The 21,542-nt window shown below is 49.9% G+C and overlaps 3 protein-coding genes across 3 annotated transcripts; all 3 read right to left on the minus strand.

Annotated features, from left to right (window-relative positions):
- On the minus strand, positions 1 to 3,139 carry GPR171 (G protein-coupled receptor 171). Its single transcript, XM_039713589.1, has 2 exons — positions 2,789 to 3,139; positions 1 to 1,531 (listed from the first exon to the last, which is right to left on the minus strand). Exon 2 carries the CDS (start codon positions 1,480 to 1,482, stop codon positions 427 to 429), a length of 1,056 nt encoding a protein of 351 aa, XP_039569523.1. The 5' UTR covers positions 1,483 to 1,531; positions 2,789 to 3,139; the 3' UTR covers positions 1 to 426.
- A 670-nt stretch (positions 3,140 to 3,809) lies between these two features.
- P2RY14 (purinergic receptor P2Y14) lies at positions 3,810 to 12,599 on the minus strand. Its single transcript, XM_039713600.1, has 3 exons — positions 12,297 to 12,599; positions 8,627 to 8,714; positions 3,810 to 6,873 (listed from the first exon to the last, which is right to left on the minus strand). Exon 3 carries the CDS (start codon positions 6,853 to 6,855, stop codon positions 5,842 to 5,844), a length of 1,014 nt encoding a protein of 337 aa, XP_039569534.1. The 5' UTR covers positions 6,856 to 6,873; positions 8,627 to 8,714; positions 12,297 to 12,599; the 3' UTR covers positions 3,810 to 5,841.
- Positions 12,600 to 19,251: 6,652 nt separating this feature from the next.
- Positions 19,252 to 20,886, minus strand: GPR87 (G protein-coupled receptor 87). Its single transcript, XM_039713595.1, has 2 exons — positions 20,853 to 20,886; positions 19,252 to 20,334 (listed from the first exon to the last, which is right to left on the minus strand). The coding sequence occupies exons 1-2, from the start codon at positions 20,884 to 20,886 to the stop codon at positions 19,313 to 19,315; spliced, it is 1,056 nt and encodes a 351-aa protein (XP_039569529.1). The 3' UTR covers positions 19,252 to 19,312.
- Positions 20,887 to 21,542: the final 656 nt, after the last annotated feature.

Genomic DNA, 21,542 nt, shown 5'->3' on the forward strand with positions numbered 1-21,542 from the left:
GATACAATAATTTTTAATCAGTGCATTTTAAAATCCCTTTTTGGAGTAAACGATGCCCTCTAAAATGCTTTTTTGGTTAATCTTGTCAAATCAGCTTTGCAGCTGAAGAACTGCGGTTTACTAATTTCTTCACTTGATAGCACCAAGTCCTTTAATACAGTAAATGCACAACATTTAACTTAGTAAAGGCGGGTCCAGGTGTCTGCCATAAATAATTCCAAGGCATGTTTGAGTCTGAACACGGATTCTCACACCTGGTGGGTCAGCACTGTGCTTTGAGCTGCTGGTGAGGGCATCCCTGGAGGCTGTGTGCCCAGGGCGCTGTGTGAGGGGGTCACAGAGCCGTAGGTGTGTCCCGGCGGTGTTTTCCTCGTGCCTCGGTGGTGTTTTCCTTGTGCCCTGGCGGTGTTTTCCTCACGCCTGGGCTCAGGGCTCAGCAGGAGCGCTGTCGGCAGTGCTGCAGTCACGCAGAGCTGCAGGTGCTGCGGGCGGGCAGGCTCTGCTCGTGTCCCCAGGCAGGCTGCAGCTCTGCTGCTGCGCCTCCTCGGCGGCCCTGAGCGCCGTGGCCTCCTTGGGGGCTGCAAAGGCCTCCGTGAATTTCAGCCTGAAGGATTTGGAAAGGTGGTAGTAGAGGACGGGGTCCAAGCAGAGGTTTGCGATGGCGAAGAGCAGGGTGGACTCCTTGGCTTTGAAGAGGGCGCGGCGGAGCGGGCAGCTGGCGCTGGCGCTGCCCTGGCTCAGCGTGTAGGGGATGCGCACGGCGTGGTAGGGCACGAAGCACAGCAGGTAGGCGGCCGTCACCAGCAGCACGTGCGCCAGCGCCGCCCGCACGCGCCCGCCGCGCTCGCCGCGCCCGTGCCGGCGCAGCTGCCTCACCAGCAGGCAGTTGGACACCAGGATCGCCGCCGAGGAGTTCAGGAATATCGCCGTGCAGACGAAATTGGTGAACACGTGCCAGTCCCTCCCGAACTTCGTTTTGAAGTCAATGCAGCTGACGCCAGGCCGTTCCTCGATGTGTTTCGTGGGAATGGCCATGTTGGGCACCGTTATCAGGAGAAGCATGACCCACACCACTGCTGACAGGGTCTTGGCAAAGCCAGGCTCCTGGATGCGGTAGACCTTAGAGCTGTGCATCAGCTGGAGGCAGCGATCCATGCTCACGAATCCCAAAAATATGATGGATAAATACATGTTCAGGTAGATGAAGCAGGCCGTGACTTGGCAGTGGAATATTCTCACATTCCAGGATGCAATTCCTAGGTCAACAATAATCTTCACTGGCAGTGTCAAAGTCAGCAAGAAATCTGCAGTGAGGAGGTTGATTAAGTAGATGCTCATGCATTTCTGTTTCTGGTCCTTCTGTGTGAATGCCCACAGTGCAAAACAGCTTCCAATAATTCCCATAAGAAAAATCAAGTAGTAAAAATAGGTAAAAGGCTCCATTTCTTCATGGAGATGACATTCAGAAAAGTTGCTTGACATTGTAAACTCCTTGTGTGAATTGGCTTTGCTGACAGGAGGTATCACAGACCTACAAAAGAACCAAGAGGACATCAATGACTTCAGCCTTTCCTCAGCAACAGTAGCTATTCTCTTAGAATTTTGATTAATTCTAAAAAATATATATATATAGCGAGGAAGAAATATTTTTCTCTCTTCATGCTGCTTCCCAAATATTCAGGAGAATTTTGTTTTCATGCTGGAAGAATTAGGAATATATTGGGATTTGTTTCTGAAAGCATAGAGCCTTCTGAGGAGCATTTACACAGCAGCAGCTTTTCTGACAGTGTTTGGTTCAACACCGTCCTCCAGCAAAAATGCTAGAGAAAGACTTGAATCTATTTAAGCATCTGGTTAATAACGATCATACTAAAACATCACAACCTTTGAAGGATTAAAGCTATGTCTGAAAAAAGTAGTATTTGTAGTATCCCCATCCTGTAAAAATGTGTTGGGAGTTCTGAGGGAATGCACTGCCCAACCAATATACAGATATGTCAGATGGGTGAGGAAAGGGTCCTCCCCAGCCCTTAGGTTTGTGCACTGCTCTCCATTCCTGCTTGAACAGACAACTTGTGTTTTTATGAAGCCTTTAGGAAAAGCACATTTTGAAAGAAGCAGATAATACATTTTTTTGTAGGCTACAGTAGAAAAGGAACGTAGAAAGTTTTGGCCCTGATTTAACTAAATACCCCTCGAAGTCTGAGGTGCTTTTGTTTGTTTGCTGCACTGTGTCAGTCTGCTACAGAGAACAGCTGTGGGAAAGGCTTTCCTTTGAATTTCTTGGAACCAACACATTTATGTCTTGAGTAGCATCAGACTGCAACACTCCTATTTCTATATACTGTACGGAATATTTTATACAATACAAGAGAACTACTGCACATGTAATTTAATCTGTTAAATTGTATCCAGATTTGCATAGTTTGTGAGGCAAAATGATTGCAGATACTCCAGTATGCTGGAGAAAGCAGCCTGGCAGCTGGCTGTGTGCAGGGGTCTCTTGTCCTGGGAAGGGCTCAGTGGTCTGGGTGAGGGCAGGCAGTGCTGCTGGTGCTGGGCTCCCTGGGCAGGGGCTCCTGGCACGGGGCAGCCCAGCTTGGCCCCGTCCCTCCCTCGTGGGTACCCAGCACAGCCAGCCCCGGGCTGTGCCCCAGACACTGGCCACTGCCAGGGCCAGGGCTTGGCCAAAAGCTGAGCCTGACCTCTGGAGCGTCTGGCAGCTGGATTTTGGGTGTCCATTCATGCAGGACTAAATGGCTGTAACAGACAGACTGAAGGCACTCACCTGTCCTGGGGGCCCGGGGTGTGCTGAGCATTCTGCAGAGGTCTGGTGTCCCCGAGTGCCTCTGCGTGCCCTTCTGCCCAGGCTGCCTCTGCCGGCCCCAGAGGCGGCTGTGGTTTCCAGAGGGGCTGACTGACGCAGTTAACCCCGGCGTTCAAACAGCTGAATCACGTGGAAATTACCCAGAAGAGCAGGGACAGAGAGAAATAAGTGCTCACGGAGCAGCCCAGAGCCCTCTCTTTCCTGTTCTGGGGAGAGGTGTGAGGGGGGCTGTAACTGTGGGGTATCAGTTCCTTTGCTTTTGCTTTTGTAAGTCTGGAATGGCATCAGTTCCTTTGCTTTTGTAAGTCTGGAACTCTGCTTCCCCCCTTCCCCACATGTATCTCACATTTAAAATCCATCTGAAACCAGGACTTTGCAATGTAACTGTTCCTCATTTGTATTAATACTCCTGCATGAAATTCTAGGTTCTGGGAATCTCATGGTGTTTGTTTTAGGGTTACACCTTAGCTGGCAGATCTGAAGACACCTAGGGGTTCTGCTGATTGCAATGAACATTCTAAATCTTTGGATATTTTCCAAGGACTATTAAAAATAAACATGACACATTAAAGAAGTCAGGGAAATATTTTATTTTTTGTTTGGCTGGTTTGGAAAAACATGAGAGAAGATCTGACACCGTGCTGGGGTGAGGTACTGACAGCAATACTGAAACTCCAACTGGTGGCCCTGGGTTGTAATTGAGAATCCACAGGCATTTACAAACCCTGCACCAGAGCTTTGTGGAGGAACAGATGAAGCATGTCTGGTTCTAGGTTTAGTCATGAGCTGAAAGTTCAGACCATATTTGTCAAAATGTTTGCAAAGTTTAATAATCTGGAATGATCCTATGTCCAGTTGTGAGCAAACATCGACTAATTTTGTAGAGTTCTGCCCATGCAAAGCTGATTTTCCTATTCTTGTAGGGCTTTTTTTTCAAGCCCAAACTGCAGCACTGGCAGTTGTTTCATTTTCCTGTTCTTGTAGGGTTTTTTTTTTTTTAAGCCCAAACTGCAGCAGTTGTTTCTGTCTGTGTGTTGCTGTGTGTCTCTGTCAGTCACTCTCCCCCTTTTTGTCAGTTTACAGATCAGGGAACTTTTCCAGGTCTAAAAATACAAAGTGGTGTTTTGGTAAACCTTTACTGAGTAATGGTCTGTCCTTCCTGCAGAAGTGTTGTGGGAAGAGAGCAGATCTTGAACATGAGTATTTCCCTGAGTGTGTGAGGAGCTGGCCTGGGCTATGTGAGCCCAGCCTGATGTGCTGGGAAAGATGGGAAAGGATTCTTTACCCGGTACTGAAAAAAAATTGGCCTCAGTTCACCCAGCAAAGTAAGGAGGAAGGCTGAGGAGCTGGAGCAGAGGGGTGGTTTGACACTGGTGTTCCCTGGGACTTGTCACCCACAGGGTGGGACTGCAGCAGCGTCGGGGCATGGAACCATTTCCTGACTAGGGAAGCTCCTGGGGGAGGATTTTTTCAACATGGATGAAAAGCTGGAAATGTGGCATCTCTTTTGAGCACAGGTTTTGACCAGCATCCGTTCCCCTGGTGCCTGCATGTGGATCCTTGTTGTTCTAACACCAGTAATCTGGGGAGGTGTGAAACAGTTGCACAATATAAATAACTTTTTCAAAGCTTGCAAAGCAATTATAAAGTTATTCTAAATGTATATTGTGGAAGTGTTTCCATCTGTCTGTGCCAGTGATCTTTCAGAGCTGCAATTGTGTACATTTACGTAGGCAAGTACCAATTCCTGCCAGGTAGGGATCTGAATGCTTTTGCCATAAATGACAAAAGATCTCCCACAAAGCACTGGATTCCCTTCCCCAGCAGGCTGCTTCCCTTGCTTGGAGGGCAGAGCCTGCAGCGCCTCAGTGACAGAGTCAGGGAGCTCTGAAAGAACCCATATAAATATCTTTTATGTATTTTCTTTAACAAACACAACCAGAACACAGCCTTCTGCTGCAGTCCCTGTGGGCAGGTTCAGGGTGGTGACCCCCAGCTTCTGGTGCTCACTGGGATCGGGCTGGGAAACACATGGAGCTGAATTTGCTCCAAAGGCTGTGTGTGAACCCAGTGGAGGTGTCCAGACCTTCAGCTGGAGTACAATCCTGCAGAGTGGTAGAATCCTGGTGCTCCTGACCAGTGGTCTCGGACCAAGAGAAGTTACCCACAGCCTTAGAGGAGGTGCAAGGACCAAATGTTTAAACATTTTTCACCCTTAGGTCTGTTTGGACTAAAACAAAAAGCAGTGGCAGAAAGGTGAAGGACTTGTTATTTCTGTTTCTATAGCTTCTTTGTTAAGTAAAATGAAGATATTCAGATCCAGAGCACTCTCTGAAAGCTTTAATGGATGCTTTAGGCCCTGGTATGTTTTTCCTGTATAATAACGAAATCAATTAGAAGAAAAAGCTGATCTAAAAAATAAAGTTATAAAAGAGATTATAATTGTATAGAGCAGGTGAGTGGCTTTCAGCTGTTATCTTGGTAGAGACAGAAATGCTTTACTGCTGTGTAAAAATCATAGGAAAACCAGCCAATCTTTTTGGATTTAAATGTACCAGAGTTCTTGCACAGCTGTACTTGTGTGTTCCCAGGTGGCTCTGTGATGCTCTTGTCTCTTTCTGCAGCAGCAATGAGGGAGTTGCTATGGTTTGGTGTGGACATGTTTCTGTCCATGGGAGCCCAGGGAGTCAGGCTGGTGTGGGTTTGGGTCTGTTGGATGGTGGTGCCAGAGACCCACGGCCTGGAGCTCCAGACTGTGCTGTTCCAGGTCCTCCTCTGTGTTTTTGGGATCCGGATGGGTCGTGTCACACCCTAAGGCAATCGGGGCATCAGCTGGCACAGCACGTAGTGAATACATTGGCACATGCAGTGCTGGGTTTAGGCAGAGAAGCAGCACCTGGTGTTGTGCTGAGCCCCTCTCCTGCTTGTTGCTGCTTGTCATGTGCTCTGTTTCTTTGGGACAGTTGTGTTCATGAATAACTTCCTGTAATGTGCATTATTGTGGAGACACAAACCTACACTATGTTTATACTTTCCGGAAGTGTATTTGATCTTCTGGATTTAGAAATTTCAACCTCACTTGAAGCTTTCAGCTTGAGGTGCAGTTTTTGATACAGCTTTTCTCTAAAGGGGAGGCAGAGGAAAAAATAAATAATGGGATCAAGGCAGACATTTGCTGCAGACAGCACCAGAGAGAACTCCTTGGCGTAGTACAGCGATTTTTGGGACTGGCAGGTGAACTGGGAGCTGGTCTGGCTCAAGGTGTATGGGGTCCTGCAGAGGTGGTAGGGCACAAAGCAAATGACAAACACAAACATGATGGTGAATATGTTCCGGCTGGTTTTTCTCTTGGACATGTCGGAGCTCCTCCGGAATTTTTTGTAAGAGCTGTAAATTTTTTTGGATATAGAAGTGTAAAATACGATCAGCAGAAAAAAAACAATCCAGAAAATCCCTGTGCAAATATAAGTTGTTGCTTTGTGCCACTGTCTGCCGAGCTCGCTTTTAAGACCTATACATTTTTTGGAGTAATTGTCTTTAGTGATTTCATTAGTTAAAATCATATTTGGAAATGACATAATCATTAACAACAGCCATATGATCACAGAGACCACCTTGCTGTAGTTGACTGTGTGAACAAAGGAGGTGAACAAAGGCTTTACGATTTTGTAGTACCTGTCAAAGCCGATGAGGCCGAAGAAGGTGATGCCGATGTACATGTTCATGTAGAACACGACTGCCGAGTACCTGCACACGAACAGGCTCAGCTCCGCGGGGCCAAGCCCCGAATCAGCCAGGATTTTGAAGGGAAACGTCAGGCTCATGAGGAGATCGGCCACAGCGATGTTCTTGAGATAGACAATAAAGCTCTTAGTGCTGGAAACGTAGAGGAAGACCCAGGCTGCCAGGGCGTTGAGCGAGAGCCCCGCGAGGAAGATGAAGCAGTAGAGCAGCGGGATGACTGTCGTGGTTATCACCGTGCTGTGGCTGCAGTTGCTGCCTGAGGGGCTGGTGCTGGAGTTGAGCATCTTGCAGTATCTTCATTCCTAGAAGCAGAGAAAAGAGTGCCTCAGTTAGGACAGGGTGGTGCTGGGCTTTCTGCTAATTGCTCTGGGTTTTCTGCCCTCACTTCCAAACCAGCTCGGTGTGCCTCTCAGAAACAGCCACGTTCCCACCTCAGCCTTCCCAGCAGGGAGTGCAGAATTGTCTGAGCAGTGCCACCTCGCTTTCTGGTGATGTTCCAAGGCATGCTGTTGCTTTGAGCAGAGGATCCATTTGCTTCTCTGTTTAACCTATTGCCTTCCAGCCCAGGGCTGCCCCTTGGCAGCGGGCATGAGCTGGGACTGACCCACAGAGATCTGGTGACTCAGGGTTAATGAGACCTGTTTTTTAAACATTCAGTATGAATTTTTAACATTGACTTACCCTGAAACATGAGGGATATGAACATCCCTGGTCAAAATGTTCTGTAAAAACTCCTGTTAGTCAAGTGTGGAGATCCCCAGTGTATGGCAATATATCCCAGTGTTCCCCTGCAAGGAACTCGCATGTGCAGCTGGCAGAGCTTGCTTTAAACTTCCAGCAGCCCAGCACACAGAAGTGTGTCTGTGTTAGTTTGTAATGTGGGAGCTTGAGCTGGCTTCTCAAGTCAGTCAGATTTACATTTTAAAGAATCTCCAAGAAGGAATCACATCTGCTGTCTGCTTTTCTTTGCCAGAATGTTTGTGGGGGTGGATTATTCTCTGTGGGGAGGGCAGAACAAATATAGATATAAATATAATGCTGCTGTATTTGGCAAGTGAAACCCTGGGCAACTGGAAAATATGTGCCTTGGAGCTGGGAAAAAACCCCACCTTGTCTTTTGGAAAATAAAGACTTTCCTTTTATCTCCATTTTGAGTCAGGAGCTGATGTCTCTGTGGGGTGGTTTGGAGCCTGAATGCAACCTTGCAATAGCTAGAAATTGGCATTTTTTCTCAAATAGGTGAAATGGTCTCTTTGGTGTGCTGTTCTCTGTACCTCTTGCAGATGGTGTGCAGGCTGATCAGCTTAGGTGTGTTCTGGACCCTGTGTGGGTGAGAGCAGCCTGGGGTGGGAGTGTCACCCTTGCACACCCAAAGCCTGCACTGAACCTCGTCCTGGTCGTTATCCTGCCAGAGCAGCAGCTGCCCTGTCTTTGCCACCAAGGCATTTGTTTCTGATGGCTGTGGTTTTAAAAGAAAAAGATGGTTTGGAGAGTAGGCATTAAACTAGCACATGAACAGGTGTGTTAGAGCTGGGATGTTGTGTGGGCAGAGTTTGGGGTGACACTGATGAAATCAGAAGCATCTTCTGGAAAGGCACTAATAGCAAATGGCATTTTTATTTAAATAGTAACACACTGTATTTAAAAACTGTTCTCTTTGCTGTGTCTCTGTTCACTTTCTCCCTCCAGGCTCCCAGCAGGACCCTCTCTCTGCACGTGGTGTGTTAAGAACTTGCTCCTTCTCTGCAGGGCTTTCTACAGCCAAGAACCCACAGGTGGGTCCTTCTGTGCTTGGCCTTGGGGGTAGGTATGAAACTGTTTAGAAGTTCATGAAGTGTGTTTTGTGCTGAGGCGTCATACAACAAAGGATTATTTCAGAACTGTGCAACTACAGATGTGGATATCAAACCTTTGTGAAGGCCACTGTGTGTGTGCAGCACAGAGGACACCCCAGACAGTTTTACATTTGATACCAGCAGACTGATCAGCTGTCTGTCATTGAGAGGGGCCAGGCCAGACCCTGTACATCTTCCCACGCCATTGGCATGCCCTTACCTGGCCTCAGGTGCCTGCTGGGGGGCTTTGCTGAGGGTCTGCAGCGCTGTCCATTCCCAGGACGGGGCCTCTGCTCCTGCTGGGACACCTGTGGGAGACACAGACACAGCCCTGCAGCCTGCAGTGCACTCCCGTGCTGCTGAGGGGCACAGCACTGACCAGAGAGCTTCAGAGAGGACTGGGGACAGACACAGAGCACTCTGAAGCCTCTCACTGCCCGGGAGGGGCTGCAGGCTCCTGTGTCCCTGCTGAGCACCACAGCTCAGGGCTCATGGCCAGGGTTATCTGTTCTTTGTGTCACCTTGTCACACTCTGCTCCTTTTGGAGGGTCTTGTCCTACGGCTGTGATTAGTTCAGCACTGGCAGCAAACACTGTCACCTTCCTGACATGTCGCCTCTGTCACTGGGGGCCCAGGGTGGCTCCTGCAGTGGCTGCTGGTGGGGGCAGAGGGAACGTGTTAGTGCCAGAATTTGGGAGGGTGGCACACACAGGGACTGTGTTAGTGCCAGAATTTGGGAGGGTGGCACACACAGGGGGTGTGTTAGTGCCAGAATTTGGGAGGGTGGCACACACAGGGGGTGTGTTAGTGCCATTTGGGAGGGTGGCACGCAGCCTTTCATACTCGAGCAGCTCTTCTTGTTTGAATGCTTGGGCCAGCATAAAGTACCTTGATTCTGTGTGAATAATGTCACCTAGTTGTGCAAAACCTGAAAATTTGATTCATCAGATGACCAAGATTGATTGGGTAATATATAAAAAAGTTCTGAACTTTCTCAGTGTGCAGATCATGTTGTCTTGGCACAACACACAAAAGGGAAGCTGCACAAACCATCAGAAATGCTCTGTCCCTTCTGAGGTCAGTCCTGTGCTGTCCCCTGTGACTCTTGCACAGTAGCATTAAGGCAATTCTTGACTTCTGTGACATGGCTGTCAAGTTTCAAAGTTCACCCTGCTTTACTGAACATAAGAATAATATTTATAAGTTGTTTTATTTATTTATTTACCCTGAATTTACCAGAGGTTGTGTTGTTCCAAGTACACACTTTAGTTATTTATGGAAACTAATGCAGCTGTTTAACAAATGTGCAATACAGTTACTGGGTCAGGAACTGGTGACCGTGGTCACTATTGCCAGAAGTATTTTTTGAACAGCAAAATGGAGTTAATCAGGGGAGGCAATCACACTGGAGGGCACCTCTGATGTTAGGAGGAAGCAGGAGAGGGAAGAAGCACAGCACACACCACAGCCACTGCACGTTGTGCTGAGTGTGCTAAAAGAAGAACCTTATTTTAAGATTTTCTCTCTAATGTGGCAGGAATGTTGGTGCTGGTGGAACTCGCAGTGCTGTCCATGCTGGAGCAATGCAGTGGGAAAGCTGCTGTGGGTGTCCCGAGGGGCAGAAGGGGGTGAGGCTCTGGGGCTGTGCTGGGCACTGACAGGGGCCAGGCGGGGCTGGCTGAGGGAAACCTCGTCCCCCAAACCCCTGGGGGACACTTCTTGGCCTGAGGGTGCTCAGGGCTGCTCTGACCCTGCTCGGTGTCCCCAGAGGAGCCCAGCCTGGCAGCCTGTGGGGTGTGCAGACACGCAGGGCTCCCGGCTGGAGCTGCTGCTCCCCTCTGGAGGGCACTGCTCGCAGTGACTGGAGATGTGTTGCTGCATTTCACTGCTGTGAGTGTGCCAAGAGACTAAAATTTTGTTATTTACTGTTCTTATTATGACATTTCTCACAGGGCAATGTCTGGGCTGTAATACTTAGGAGAATAAAAGTATGCAAAATAATGGGATATTTTAGCCTCTGGAAATGGCATGTTGGGTGGTAGTGGCTCTTGTTTGGTATAGAATGTAGTGGAGGAAAACGGGACGAGTGCTGGAATTAGGATGGCAGTGGGAATAGGTGGCATTCCTGTTGCAGGAGGCAGTGAGGGAGGACGTGTCATGGTGGAAATGGGATGAATTGGGGTGGCAGAGGGAACAGGTGGCATTCCTGTTGCAGTGAGGGAGGACATGCTGTGGTGGAAATGGGATGAATTGGGGTGGCAGAGGGAACAGGTGGCATTCCCGGCAGGGCTCCAGGCAGCAGGGCAGTGCCCGGTGCAGCAGTAACCCACGTGTGTCTCATCCTGCTTTCTGGAGCCCTGAGGTGTGGTGAGCAAGGACAGAGGAGGCAGAAAGCCGTGCCTCTCCTCGGGCTGCCTGTGACAGGCTGGGAACAGAGCTGGCGGCACTGGGGCTGTGCCCTGCCTGCAGCTGCAGTCAGAAAGGGGGGACGGGGGGCTGCCTCTGTCCCCGTGAACAGCACATCCCACCTGTGATCCCAGAGGCCAAATCCGGGCTGTTGTAGCGGGGAGGCGGCAGTGGCATTGCAGGTATTGCACCAGGGATCACCCGTGGTGTTCTCCTGGCACCTGCAGAGCTCCTGGGCTCTGAAGGACACGGAGAGAGCCAGCAGGTGCACAGAGCAGGGCAGATAAAGTTCTGCATTTCCCATTGCAGCCACGGCTCCTTTGGGCAGTGTCAGGACACCTCAAGGGCAGAATTGTATTTCTGTCTGGCAAAACCACCAGTAACTGTTTCATTTCTTCTTCCTCTACAGCAGCTTCTGCGCTCTTTTGTATCTGAAATTTAACAGCTCTGTCTTCCTCATCAGCTAAATTTTTCATTCTCTTTTTATTTCCGATTTTTAGGCAAGAGTATGCATTATTCTGAGCACACTTTTAACCTTAAAAGACCATAGACTGAGGTATCTGTGCAAACCCTGATACTCAGATGGAAACTTAGGCAATGCTTTGAGCTCTTCGCACACAGCACAATTTTCAGATCTAATTCAAATACTCAGTTTTTTTAAAGTCTCAAAATTCCTCCACTGAAATATTTCCTATGTCACGTCAGTTATCATATTGGAATTAGGGAGTGGTGGATGTCAGATGAAATGTTAGGTCAGGTAAGAATAGTTTAAGAAGTTAATAATAATAACAATAATAATAATAGATTGTAATGAAGGAAAATAACAAGGAGAGAGATAAGTGGGCCAGTTTTCCTGGCATGCCCTTCTGCACTGGCAAGGCATAAGAGGCTGCACTTGACTTGGTGCAAGCCCTGCTCATCAACAGCTAAACCATCAGGGTTCTTCAGAGAACCATCGTTCTCATCCCAAACCAGCCACAATTCTGTACCAGCTACTGGGAGAAAATTAACTCTGTACCAGCTAAAACCACAGCCCTGGGTCAATGAAACATTTTAATGATTATTAGTTGCATTGTCCTAAAACTGGGTTTTTAAAAGTAGTAAAATGTGGCTCAAGAAAGTTTTCCCCTTTAATATTATATTGTAATCATAGTATTTGTCATTCAAATATTTTATTTTAAAGTCTGATGTTTTAAACTATGAGTTTCATATAGTTACATTTTCTCAGTCATAAATTAAAAGCAGCTGCTTAAGAAAAATGTCTTTTTAAGGCAGACAGGAGGAATCCTTGCCTGCAGGTGCTTTGTCTGCTGGCACAGCTGGAGTCTGCTCCATGGCTGAAACAGTAGTTTCTGTACCGGTTTCTGTAGTTAGTTAGGTAGTTAAATCTGCTCGTTTGTGTTATTAGTTGTTAGTGGTTTGCAGGACGCGCGGATGCTCTCCTTATTTTCCAATTTGAAAAGTAAAATTGCGGTGGCACTTACTTAAAAACACCCGAGGACGTTCGAGGGCGTTGTCAGGGGACAGGAGCGGGTACCGGAGGCGGCGTCTCCCCCGGGCACGGTGCGGGACGGCGGCCGCGGGGCGGGCTCGGTCCCTCGGCTGCGGGGAGCGCCGAGAGCTCGGGCCTGCCGGCTGCGCGGGGATCGGCGGGGACGGGGATGGATCGGGGATGGATCGGCCGGGATCGGCTCCGGGACGGGGATGGATTGGCGGGGAGCCGGTGCGGGTCCTGCCGGTCTCAGGGAGCCGCTCCCGGCGCTGGCGGTCCCGGGATGCCGCTCCCGGTCCTGCGGGATGGATCGGGGATGGATCGGCCGGGATCGGCTCCGGGACGGGGATGGATTGGCGGGGAGCCGGTGCGGGGCCTGCCGGTCTCAGGGAGCCGCTCCCGGTCCTGGCGGTCCCGGGATGCCGGTGCCGATGCTGCCCGTGCGGAGCCGGAGCCGGTCCTGGCGGTCCCGGGATGCCGGTGCCGGTCCTGCCCGTGCGGAGCCGGGGCCGGTGCCGGTGCCGGTGCTGTCCGCCCGCGGTGCCCGCGCCCCGGCGCTGCCCCAGCGCAGCCCTGCGGGGGTTCCGGAGCAGAAAGGGGCAGGGCTGGCAGCGCTGGCCGTGCCCTGCCCTGCCCGGCTGTGCCGGCTCCCGGCCCGCAGCCGGCCCCGCTGCAGAGCGGCTTTGGGACAGGCGCAAGTGCAGCTGGCACAGCAGCCACAGGCTGAGCTGCTGGGCTGGAGTTTGCTTTTCCCAAGCTGTTCCCAGGGCTGGCCGCGACCTTTGCCGTGACGCATCCTGCCCCGAGAGCCGCGGCTCTGTGCCTGGGAGGGCTTGAGCCGGAGCCATGGGCGTGCGTGTGCTGGAGATGGGTTCTGGGCATACGCGATGGGTCTTTGCTGTTCCGCTGTTTCCTTTCTCTTCTTTTTTGTGCTACTCTTTTCTTTTAACCTTAAACACCTGCTAGGCTTCCTTCCTGTTCCTCCCAAAAGTTTTCTGGGAGGCTTTGAAATCAAGCACGGAATAGTGGAAATGTATGATAATAGAAGAGCTAATATCTTCTCTGTGGATGTAGGAAAGGAATATATTCTGAGAGAGAGCCGAGTTTGGGGAGATAAATCGAGGTTTAAATGTTTATTTAAAAACCATGAAATATGTACATTGTCTACCTTAGAACAAGTAAACATTTAGTGCAGGACTTGAGCTCTGCTTGACAGTGTGTCACCTAAACCTTACAGAAAATACACAATTCCTCATGGGCTTTGCTTCTGTGAGGGTTTATCTGTGTAGAAGAAGGGCCCAAAGGCACGGGGAAACACATGCACCTCCTCCCTGGTGTTGCTCTCATAGCCACATCCTTTGCATGGGGCCACTGTGAGTTACCCTGAACCTCCAGTCCCTTCCTTCCCCCAAATTTCATTGCATATCTCAGTAAGGGGTATCTTGAGAGGCAGAATTGTCTGCACATTCTTGCCAGTGTTCTTGCCCCTCTCTCGATCCTGAGACTCACAGCCCACAGCTGCAGTGGTCCATCCATGGCTTTGGGGTGATGGGTTTGGGTGCTGGCTTCACTGACAGTTTTGTACTTTCCCCATGGGTCAGACAGAACAAATGGTGCACGAGGCTTCTCAGGTGCTCCCTGAAGACACCAGTCAGCCGAGCTTCTCCTCTCTTTCTGTGCACCCCATGGTCATTTCCTGAGCCAGGGATGGGAGGAGTGAATCAGGTAAGGCTTTGGTTTAAAGGCATGGGCTCTCTAAGGTAGACAGGAGCATGGGAAGCCCCAGAGAAGAGGCAGTGCAGTGTTCTCCAGTGTAAGATGCCAGTCTGTGATGGATTAAATGTTGCAGCACAGACCATTTTTTGCAGTGACAAGTAAGCAGTTGTCCAGGGCAGAGGATTAAGGGCTTAAAGAGTGGGTGGGGTGCCTGAGCTCTGTGTACAGCTTCACCCCGCTGGAATGACTCTGGCCAGCAGGGCAAACTGAGGGGCTGCTCTCTTGTACAAACATGGGATTTTTCCAACATGCCAGCCAAACCCAGTGTTCAAGGACATCAAGCTATGGCTGCTGTTTCTGAGGGGTTAGAAAGCAGGCAGTGAGCATGGTCACTAGAAGGCCCTGCACTTTGCCATGCTCCTTAGGTGGCTGAAGAACAAACTGATAATGTATGTTGCCCTTAGCCATACAAGTCTGCTTCTGCCCCCAAAATCCAGAATTCCCAGCTGCTGGTTGTGTCATTGGGAGAAGCTGTTAACCCTTGGTCTGAGCTGAGGGCCTCAAGGGAATCCTTTTGCATGACCCTGCTGAGGGACTTGTGTCCCAGAGCCAGAGAGGGGAGAGCACTGCTGGCGTGTCCCAGCAGCTCTGGTGACAAAACGGGGGTGATTTGGTTCTTCTCCTGGCTGGTGGCAGCAGTGCAGGGTGGGGTGGCAGCTCTGCAGTCTTTGCTGGCAGAGGTGGGGCTGACGGGTCCTGGCTCGAGTTCTGAGGGCAGGATCTTGCAGCACCAGGCCATGGCCATGTGGAGGGGGGATCTGTGACCAGAGATCTTACCTGGGCCCTTTCCAGCCCTGCTGACAGGGCTGCCCGTGCCCCAGCCCCACTGAACACAAAATCATGCAGATCGTGGGGCATCAGGGGCCAGCTCTGGGAATTGCTAAAAGCAGGATGAACAAAACAGATATTTGCCTAGGATAATCCCCCTAGAAGGCCAGCTAATTACAGAAGTATTGCAGGACTTCTAGTTGTGCTTTTGCCCTGTCAAATCTGCCAGCAAATGTCTTCTGCTCAGTTTTGTTTGGGTGATGGGTGGGTGTCTGTGCATCCTCGTGGAACAGCCTTCTGAGCCCTTACAAGGATTTGTCTGCAGCTCCCCATCAAGCCCGTGCGCAGGTTCAGGTGGCACCACTGCTGCTCCCACGCTGATGCTTGGCCTTAGAGGTGGCAGGAGAGGGGTGCTGAGGGAGGGGACTGTGCTGGACTGAACTAGAAAATGCTTCATGTGGGATTTGATCAAGTAATTTTCCTTACTCAGTCAAAGTAGGCTTTCCTGCAGATGGTTCTCTTGTCTTTCAGCCACAGACAGCGGTTTTTCTAGTTGCACATTTGTACTTCAAAGACCATTGACATAATTTTTGCAATTTCTCCTGTGTCTCTTTCTCAAAAGACAATTGTGTTTAAAGCACCTCATTTTCTGACTTCAGAATCACACATTCTACATCTGTAGCCTTTTCAGGAAATGAGGATCTTTTGATTTCCTTTTGTGTGCAAGATAAACTCTCCTCAAAAACTGCACAAATAACTCCTTTATCTTTTCCACTATTTCTTTTACCTTTTTCTGTACTGCCTTTTTCTCATCCTTCCACCATTTCTGGTCACAAGGTTAATATCTGGTCACAAGTGTCCTGATCACAAGCCTAATATCTGGGTCAGCACTGGGCATAGATGAGGACAAAAAACTTATCAAATTGTGTCTCTTCTGGGGAGGGTGAGGAGGACAAACCCATCCATCTGTCCCTGAATTCTCATCCCCCAGCTAGATGCACAGTTGGGGTACCTTTTGTACCTTGGTGACCACTGATGTGTGAGGTTCTGTGGGTGGGACTGGAGTCAAACCTTCCTCTGTTTGTGGGTGTGTTTTACAGAACACCTGTACAGGTAGGGGTGGGTTTGCTTTACAGAGCATTTCTGGTTAGCACAGACCACAAGACCCCCATCCGTTTGGGGCCTGCACCGTGGGCTCCATGGCATGTTGAGTTTTGCATTTTCTTCACTGACAGAACACCTGTACAGGTAGGGGTGGGTTTGGTTTTTTCTTCACTATTTTGTGCTTCCAGCCCTGACCAGGCTGGGTGAACCTGCCACGGCCACTCTGCTCATTTATGCTTGCCCACTGCTCAATCCATCTCACCACCATATGGTGGGTGACAATGAAAAGACAGATTTTTAGAAATGTGGGTGGGTTTAGTTTCCTTTTTTAGGATTTCTGTGAAGCTGCATTGCTATAAAGTCACAGGAAAGGTCATTAGTAGAAAAAACAGAGGCAGAGTGCAAAATAAATGTGGTGACGAAAGTCCTGCAGCAGTAGTGATCTGAAGCTGGCTCTGAGTACAGGTTCAAATCACATTTCTGCCACAATAATGCCCTGGCATGGAGAGCTCTGCCTTGGCTAGAAAATCAGAATATGTAAGATATAATTACATTTGAGTTACAAACACTGTAATGCAAATCTTCCTGAAGGTAAAAAATCCCGAATGTTAATGAATTGTTCAGGAATTGCTCCTTGCATTCTTGGGTCAGATCTGCTGCTGTACTTCCACCAGAAAACTGTGTTTCCTCTTAAAAGTGGGATTCCGGGACTGCACAGCCACAGTTTATATTCACGTCTGCCCTGATGTGGCTCTCTGAAAGGGCAGTGACAGGTCAGGGCCTGAGACTTTCTGTACAACTTCCTTGTAGCTTTTTCTTTCAAGATGAGCTCTTAGAGACCAAAATTCCATGTCAAATCTGGATAAATTAAATATAGTTATCTGGTATTTGGGGATTTGGATATTGTTGTGTAATTCGTTCTTAGCCCTGGGAAAGTGCTTCACAAAGAGCATCTTCAAAGAGCTGTCATGCATGTCAGAGTGTACACAGCAGTGGTCAGGGGTGTCACAGGCACCCCCTGTCAAACAGGGCGAGCTGCTCTGGGCTGGCTGCACAGTGCAGTGTGTGTGCATGCAGGGCTCGGGCTGCAGTGCAGGGCTGCTCCAGGCTGCAGTGCAGTGTGTGTGCCTGCAGGGCTGCTCGTGTGCATGCAGGGCTGCTCCTGGCTGCAGTGCAGGGCTGTGTGCATGCAGGGCTGCTCCTGGCTGCAGTGCAGGGCTGTGTGCATGCAGGGCTGAGGCTGCAGTGCAGGGCTGTGTGCATGCAGGGCTGCTCCTGGCTGCAGTGCAGGGCTGCTCCAGGCTGCAGTGCAGGGCTCAGGCTGCAGTGCAGGGCTGTGTGCATGCAGGGCTCAGACTGCAGTGCAGGGCTGTGTGCATGCAGAGCTGCTCCTGGCTGCCTGTGAGCTGGGGGGCATGGCCCTGGCTCCCCTCCCCAGACTGCACATGGGTACCCCACTTCTGGGACACTTCCCAGAAACTGCTGATTGCTCCATCCCTCTGCTCCCTGGACAGGGGCATCTTCAGGCTGTGCTTTGTGGGCATCATCCCATCACAGCAAAGTGTGGCTGCTTGGGGTGGCAGATTTTAGTGGAAAGCTCTTAGGAGGCATCAGCAGCAGTGTCTCTCCTAGGAGGAAACACCATGAAAATCCATCCTTCGGTTAAAAATTTGTGGGTAGTGAGAAAGTTGGTGTGTGTGCATCCTGTCAAGGGGCACACAGCACACTGGGGGATGCAGGAGCTTTTCTGGTTGTGTTTGCAGCCACCCCTGCACGGCACCAGCTCCACCCTGTGCCGGCCCTGGTCTGCTGCCTTCAGTGTCCTCTGGCTGGGGACCAGCAGGGACATTGGCCCTGAAGTGGCTCCTCGGGCTTTGCTGGGCTTCTGGGGAAGCCTTTCCTCCACCTGGGAAAAGGTCACTGTGAATTTAACACAGCAATTATCAGGCACAATTTAACAAGCCATAAACCCTTGGAGATTTACACTTGTGAAAGGGAGAGCAAGAGCACTCAGCCTTGATTTGCTTTAACCATATAAGACCTGAGAGGACAGTCTTTGGCTGGGAATGTCTGCACACAGAACTGATCTCCAGTCCCACATACTATCATTCAGTTTCATCTGGTGCTTGTCAGGATTTCAGCTATGCAACCCAGTCCCCAGAGTGGCTCTCTTAACATGGTATTGTATGTGCATGGACTGCTTAGGGTGCAAGATGGCAGATTGGTCCCAGAACTTGTCTGGTGTGAGTGAACAGTTTTCTATGGAGCTGATTGGGAAACAGGGTTTATCTGTGGTATTTTAGCTATTTAAAGTATTTTTATTTAAAGTAGGATAAATACCCAAAGTATTCTGTCTTCCTTTCCAGAAATGTTCTCTCCTGATCATGTAAGTAGTTTCATAATACTCGCATTAATCCAAATATTATCATACTTACATTTCAGCTTCTTAATTATTCATAAACCAAAATCTAAACCTAAACCAATTATGTTAAAAAAATATGGAAGAAAGAAACCCATCTTTCAGTGGAAAGCTTTATGAAAGATGTTCTCATGCAGAACTTAATCTTGTCATTTGGGTGCTGCATTTTCAGGGTTTTCTTGTCAAATATGGGTTTTTTTGGGTGTGTTTTAGAAGGAAAGGCGTTGTGTGTGTGAGGCAGTGGCCGATGGACTGTTGCCATCTCCTGCTGGTGCAGCTGCACTGCATCCCGGCGCAGACTGCTCGGGGCTCCTGCCGTGCCCTGCCAGCCTGCCTTCACCAGCTTGCTTCGTTTTTGTCCCAGCAGTTTTTGCTCTAAACCAATCTGATTTAATGCCCAGTGGATCCAGGTCCACGTGAGCATCACCAGGGGCAGAGGGCTCGGTGCAAGCTCCGGGTGAGATGGGGCTGCTGCCCGCAGCACCGCGAGGGACACGGAGCCGCTGGGGCTGCTGGCACAGAGCCCTGTGGCACCAGAGCCCTGCCTGGCACTGAGGGTGCCCAGGGGCCTGTGCCACCTCCCTCCCTTCCCTTCAGCTGCTGCCCTCTGTTTCTCCCAGTGGGTCTGCTCCGAGGGCACAGTCCATCCTGGCTGCAGCCTCCCGGGCTCAGGGCTGCTTCCTGAGCTGAGGCAGCCTTGTGGTGCTTTCTAAACCAACCAACCTGCCTAAAACCTGCCTACCAAAACACCCCCAGCCCCACGGGGACACCCTGATCCCTGCGGGGATGGATTTGAGGGGGACATTGGTGAGCTGACACCGAAGAGCATAATGTGTCTGCACATCCCTTCACGAGCTTCCGTGGTCAGATACGTAAAGAGACATTTTATTTACACGATATACAAGCACTCTCACAAGCCAGCTAAGTCTCTGTGGGTGCCTTCAGACGTCAGTGTACTCGTGGTAGATGCGCACCTCTGACCTCCTGACGCTCTGGAGGGACCTGATGCTCTCGCTCCTGGTTCTCATGTTGGATTTCCTGAACAGCCTTCGTGAGAATGATCGACACATGAAAAAGTAAATGATGGGATCCAGACAGACGTTGCATGCGGACAGGAACAGTGTCATTTCCTTACAATAATACAAGATCCTGTGTGCAGAGTCATCTAAAATTTTGTCCAGATGACTGAAAGTGAAGGGTATTCGGCACAAGTGGTAGGGCAAAAAGCAGGTGAAAAACACAGCCACGACAACCCTTATACTCTGGTTGTGCTTCCTCTTTCGGCTGGACGAGCTGATGAACTGTTTGCTGGATTTATAGATGTACCTGGAAATGGCAATGTAGCAGCCTATCAGCACTACCAGCACCACTACGAACATGCAGGTGTTGATGTAGATGACGGCCGAGTGCCACTTGACGCCCAGGGGAGACTTCAGCTTCAGGCAGTCGTCCACGTTTCTGCGGGTGGGGTAGCCGTTGGTGAGGATCAGGTTGGGCAGCGCCAGGAAGGCCATCACCACCCAGACGCAGGCTGACAGGACCTTGGTGAAGGTGATGCTGTACATCCTGGAGTCCCCGAAGGGCTTCACCACCTTGAGGTAGCGGTCGATGCTGATGAGCCCCAGGAAGACGATGGTGGTGTACATGTTGGCGTAGAACAGCACCGTGGTGTAGCGGCACAGGAAGGAGTTGAAGTGCCACGGCCCCAGCCGCGAGTCCTGGATGATCTTGAACGGGAACGTCAGCGTCATCAGCAGGTCTGCCACCACGATGTTCTTGAGGTAAAATATAAAGCTGGTTTTGTTCCTGATGTGGAAGAAGATCCACACGGCCAGGCCGTTGAGCAGGAGGCTGGCCAGGAAGATGACGAGGTACAGCACGGGCAGCACGATGGTGGTGAACTCGTCCTGCCCTGGGGAGCTGCTGTTGGGCGCGCTGCCGTTCTCCGAGCCGAGGCGAGCGTCTGTGGGAGCGAGGGAGAGTAACAGGTAAGGATTTCTGGTGTTTCACAGAGCCTGGAGCCGCCCGCTCTCTGGGCAGTCTGAGGCTGCTCGGGTGAACCATGAATCAGAGCTGCGGGCTGTCAGCTCTTGGCTTTCCTGACAGAGTGTGACTTGTGAGCTGAGATGTTTGTCATGGGGCAGGCTCTGGAGGGACTCCTCAGGCCTATCAAAACGTGAATTTAAACTTAGTTTACTTTGATGTATTTTAAAACCGCAGTCTCTGGGGGATTTTAAGATTTCATATGTAAATGTTTGTGACAAACTTATAAACTCTGCCATAAAGTGACAGCGCGTTTTGTTTCGTGTTGTTTCTGCTCTGACCTTGTCTGGTGAGGCACAGCAGGCTGGCTGTGGGGCAGAGCTGGGCACTGCTCGGACAGCCCGTGCTGCAGTGACTAATTTCCTTCAAATGTTGGTAGGAACTGACAGCAATAAAATAAACACTTATCAATCGCCTACATTTCCATTGTTATTTTACCTGGCAGTTTTCCATAGGACAAATTGTACCCCATCCTTTGTGTTGCTGTAGGATTTCAGCTGCAATCTCTTCAGGAGTCCCACTGACAGCCGTGGATCCGGGATGCAGCTGGGCCTGTGCCAGGATGATGTTCTGGGGAAAAAAATCCAAATTAAGACCAAAGGAAAATAGAAGAGCCCACCTTCTTGTCCCCTGCATGGAGAGAAGCTTTGTGAAAGGACCTTCCTCTGGAATTGCCAGTGAAGGGCTGGCTGAGGTGGCTGAGGCCTGGGTACTGCACAGAGGTCTTCATTGCCCTCTTCTTGCTCATTTCAGTGATGGATGACCGTGAGTAGATATTTTTTTTAAAATCATCACTCACTTCTTGAAGTAAAAAAGTTTTATCAGTAATTATGAGATATGTGCGTATAACTTCATAGTGTATCCCCCAATTTGGGATGGAAATGACAAATTCCTGTTCCTTTTTCATAGAAATTGGTACACAAGGAACACTGAAACCTGCAGAAACTCATTAATGCCATGATGGCATCACAATGTTTGATGTTGCTCAAAGGGATTTTGCCAACACCAGTTTGTAAGGCTGTGCTCCAAATTATTCTGTCCTCAATCAGTATGCAAATGCAGTAACTTTTCTGGGATTCATTTTTTGGAAAACTGGAAAAATGGTTCAGATCTCACCAATTCCACAAG

The sequence above is a fragment of the Passer montanus genome, unplaced genomic scaffold, assembly GCF_014805655.1.
Source record: "Passer montanus isolate IOZ18808 unplaced genomic scaffold, ASM1480565v1 scaffold29, whole genome shotgun sequence".
NCBI lineage: Eukaryota > Metazoa > Chordata > Aves > Passeriformes > Passeridae > Passer > Passer montanus.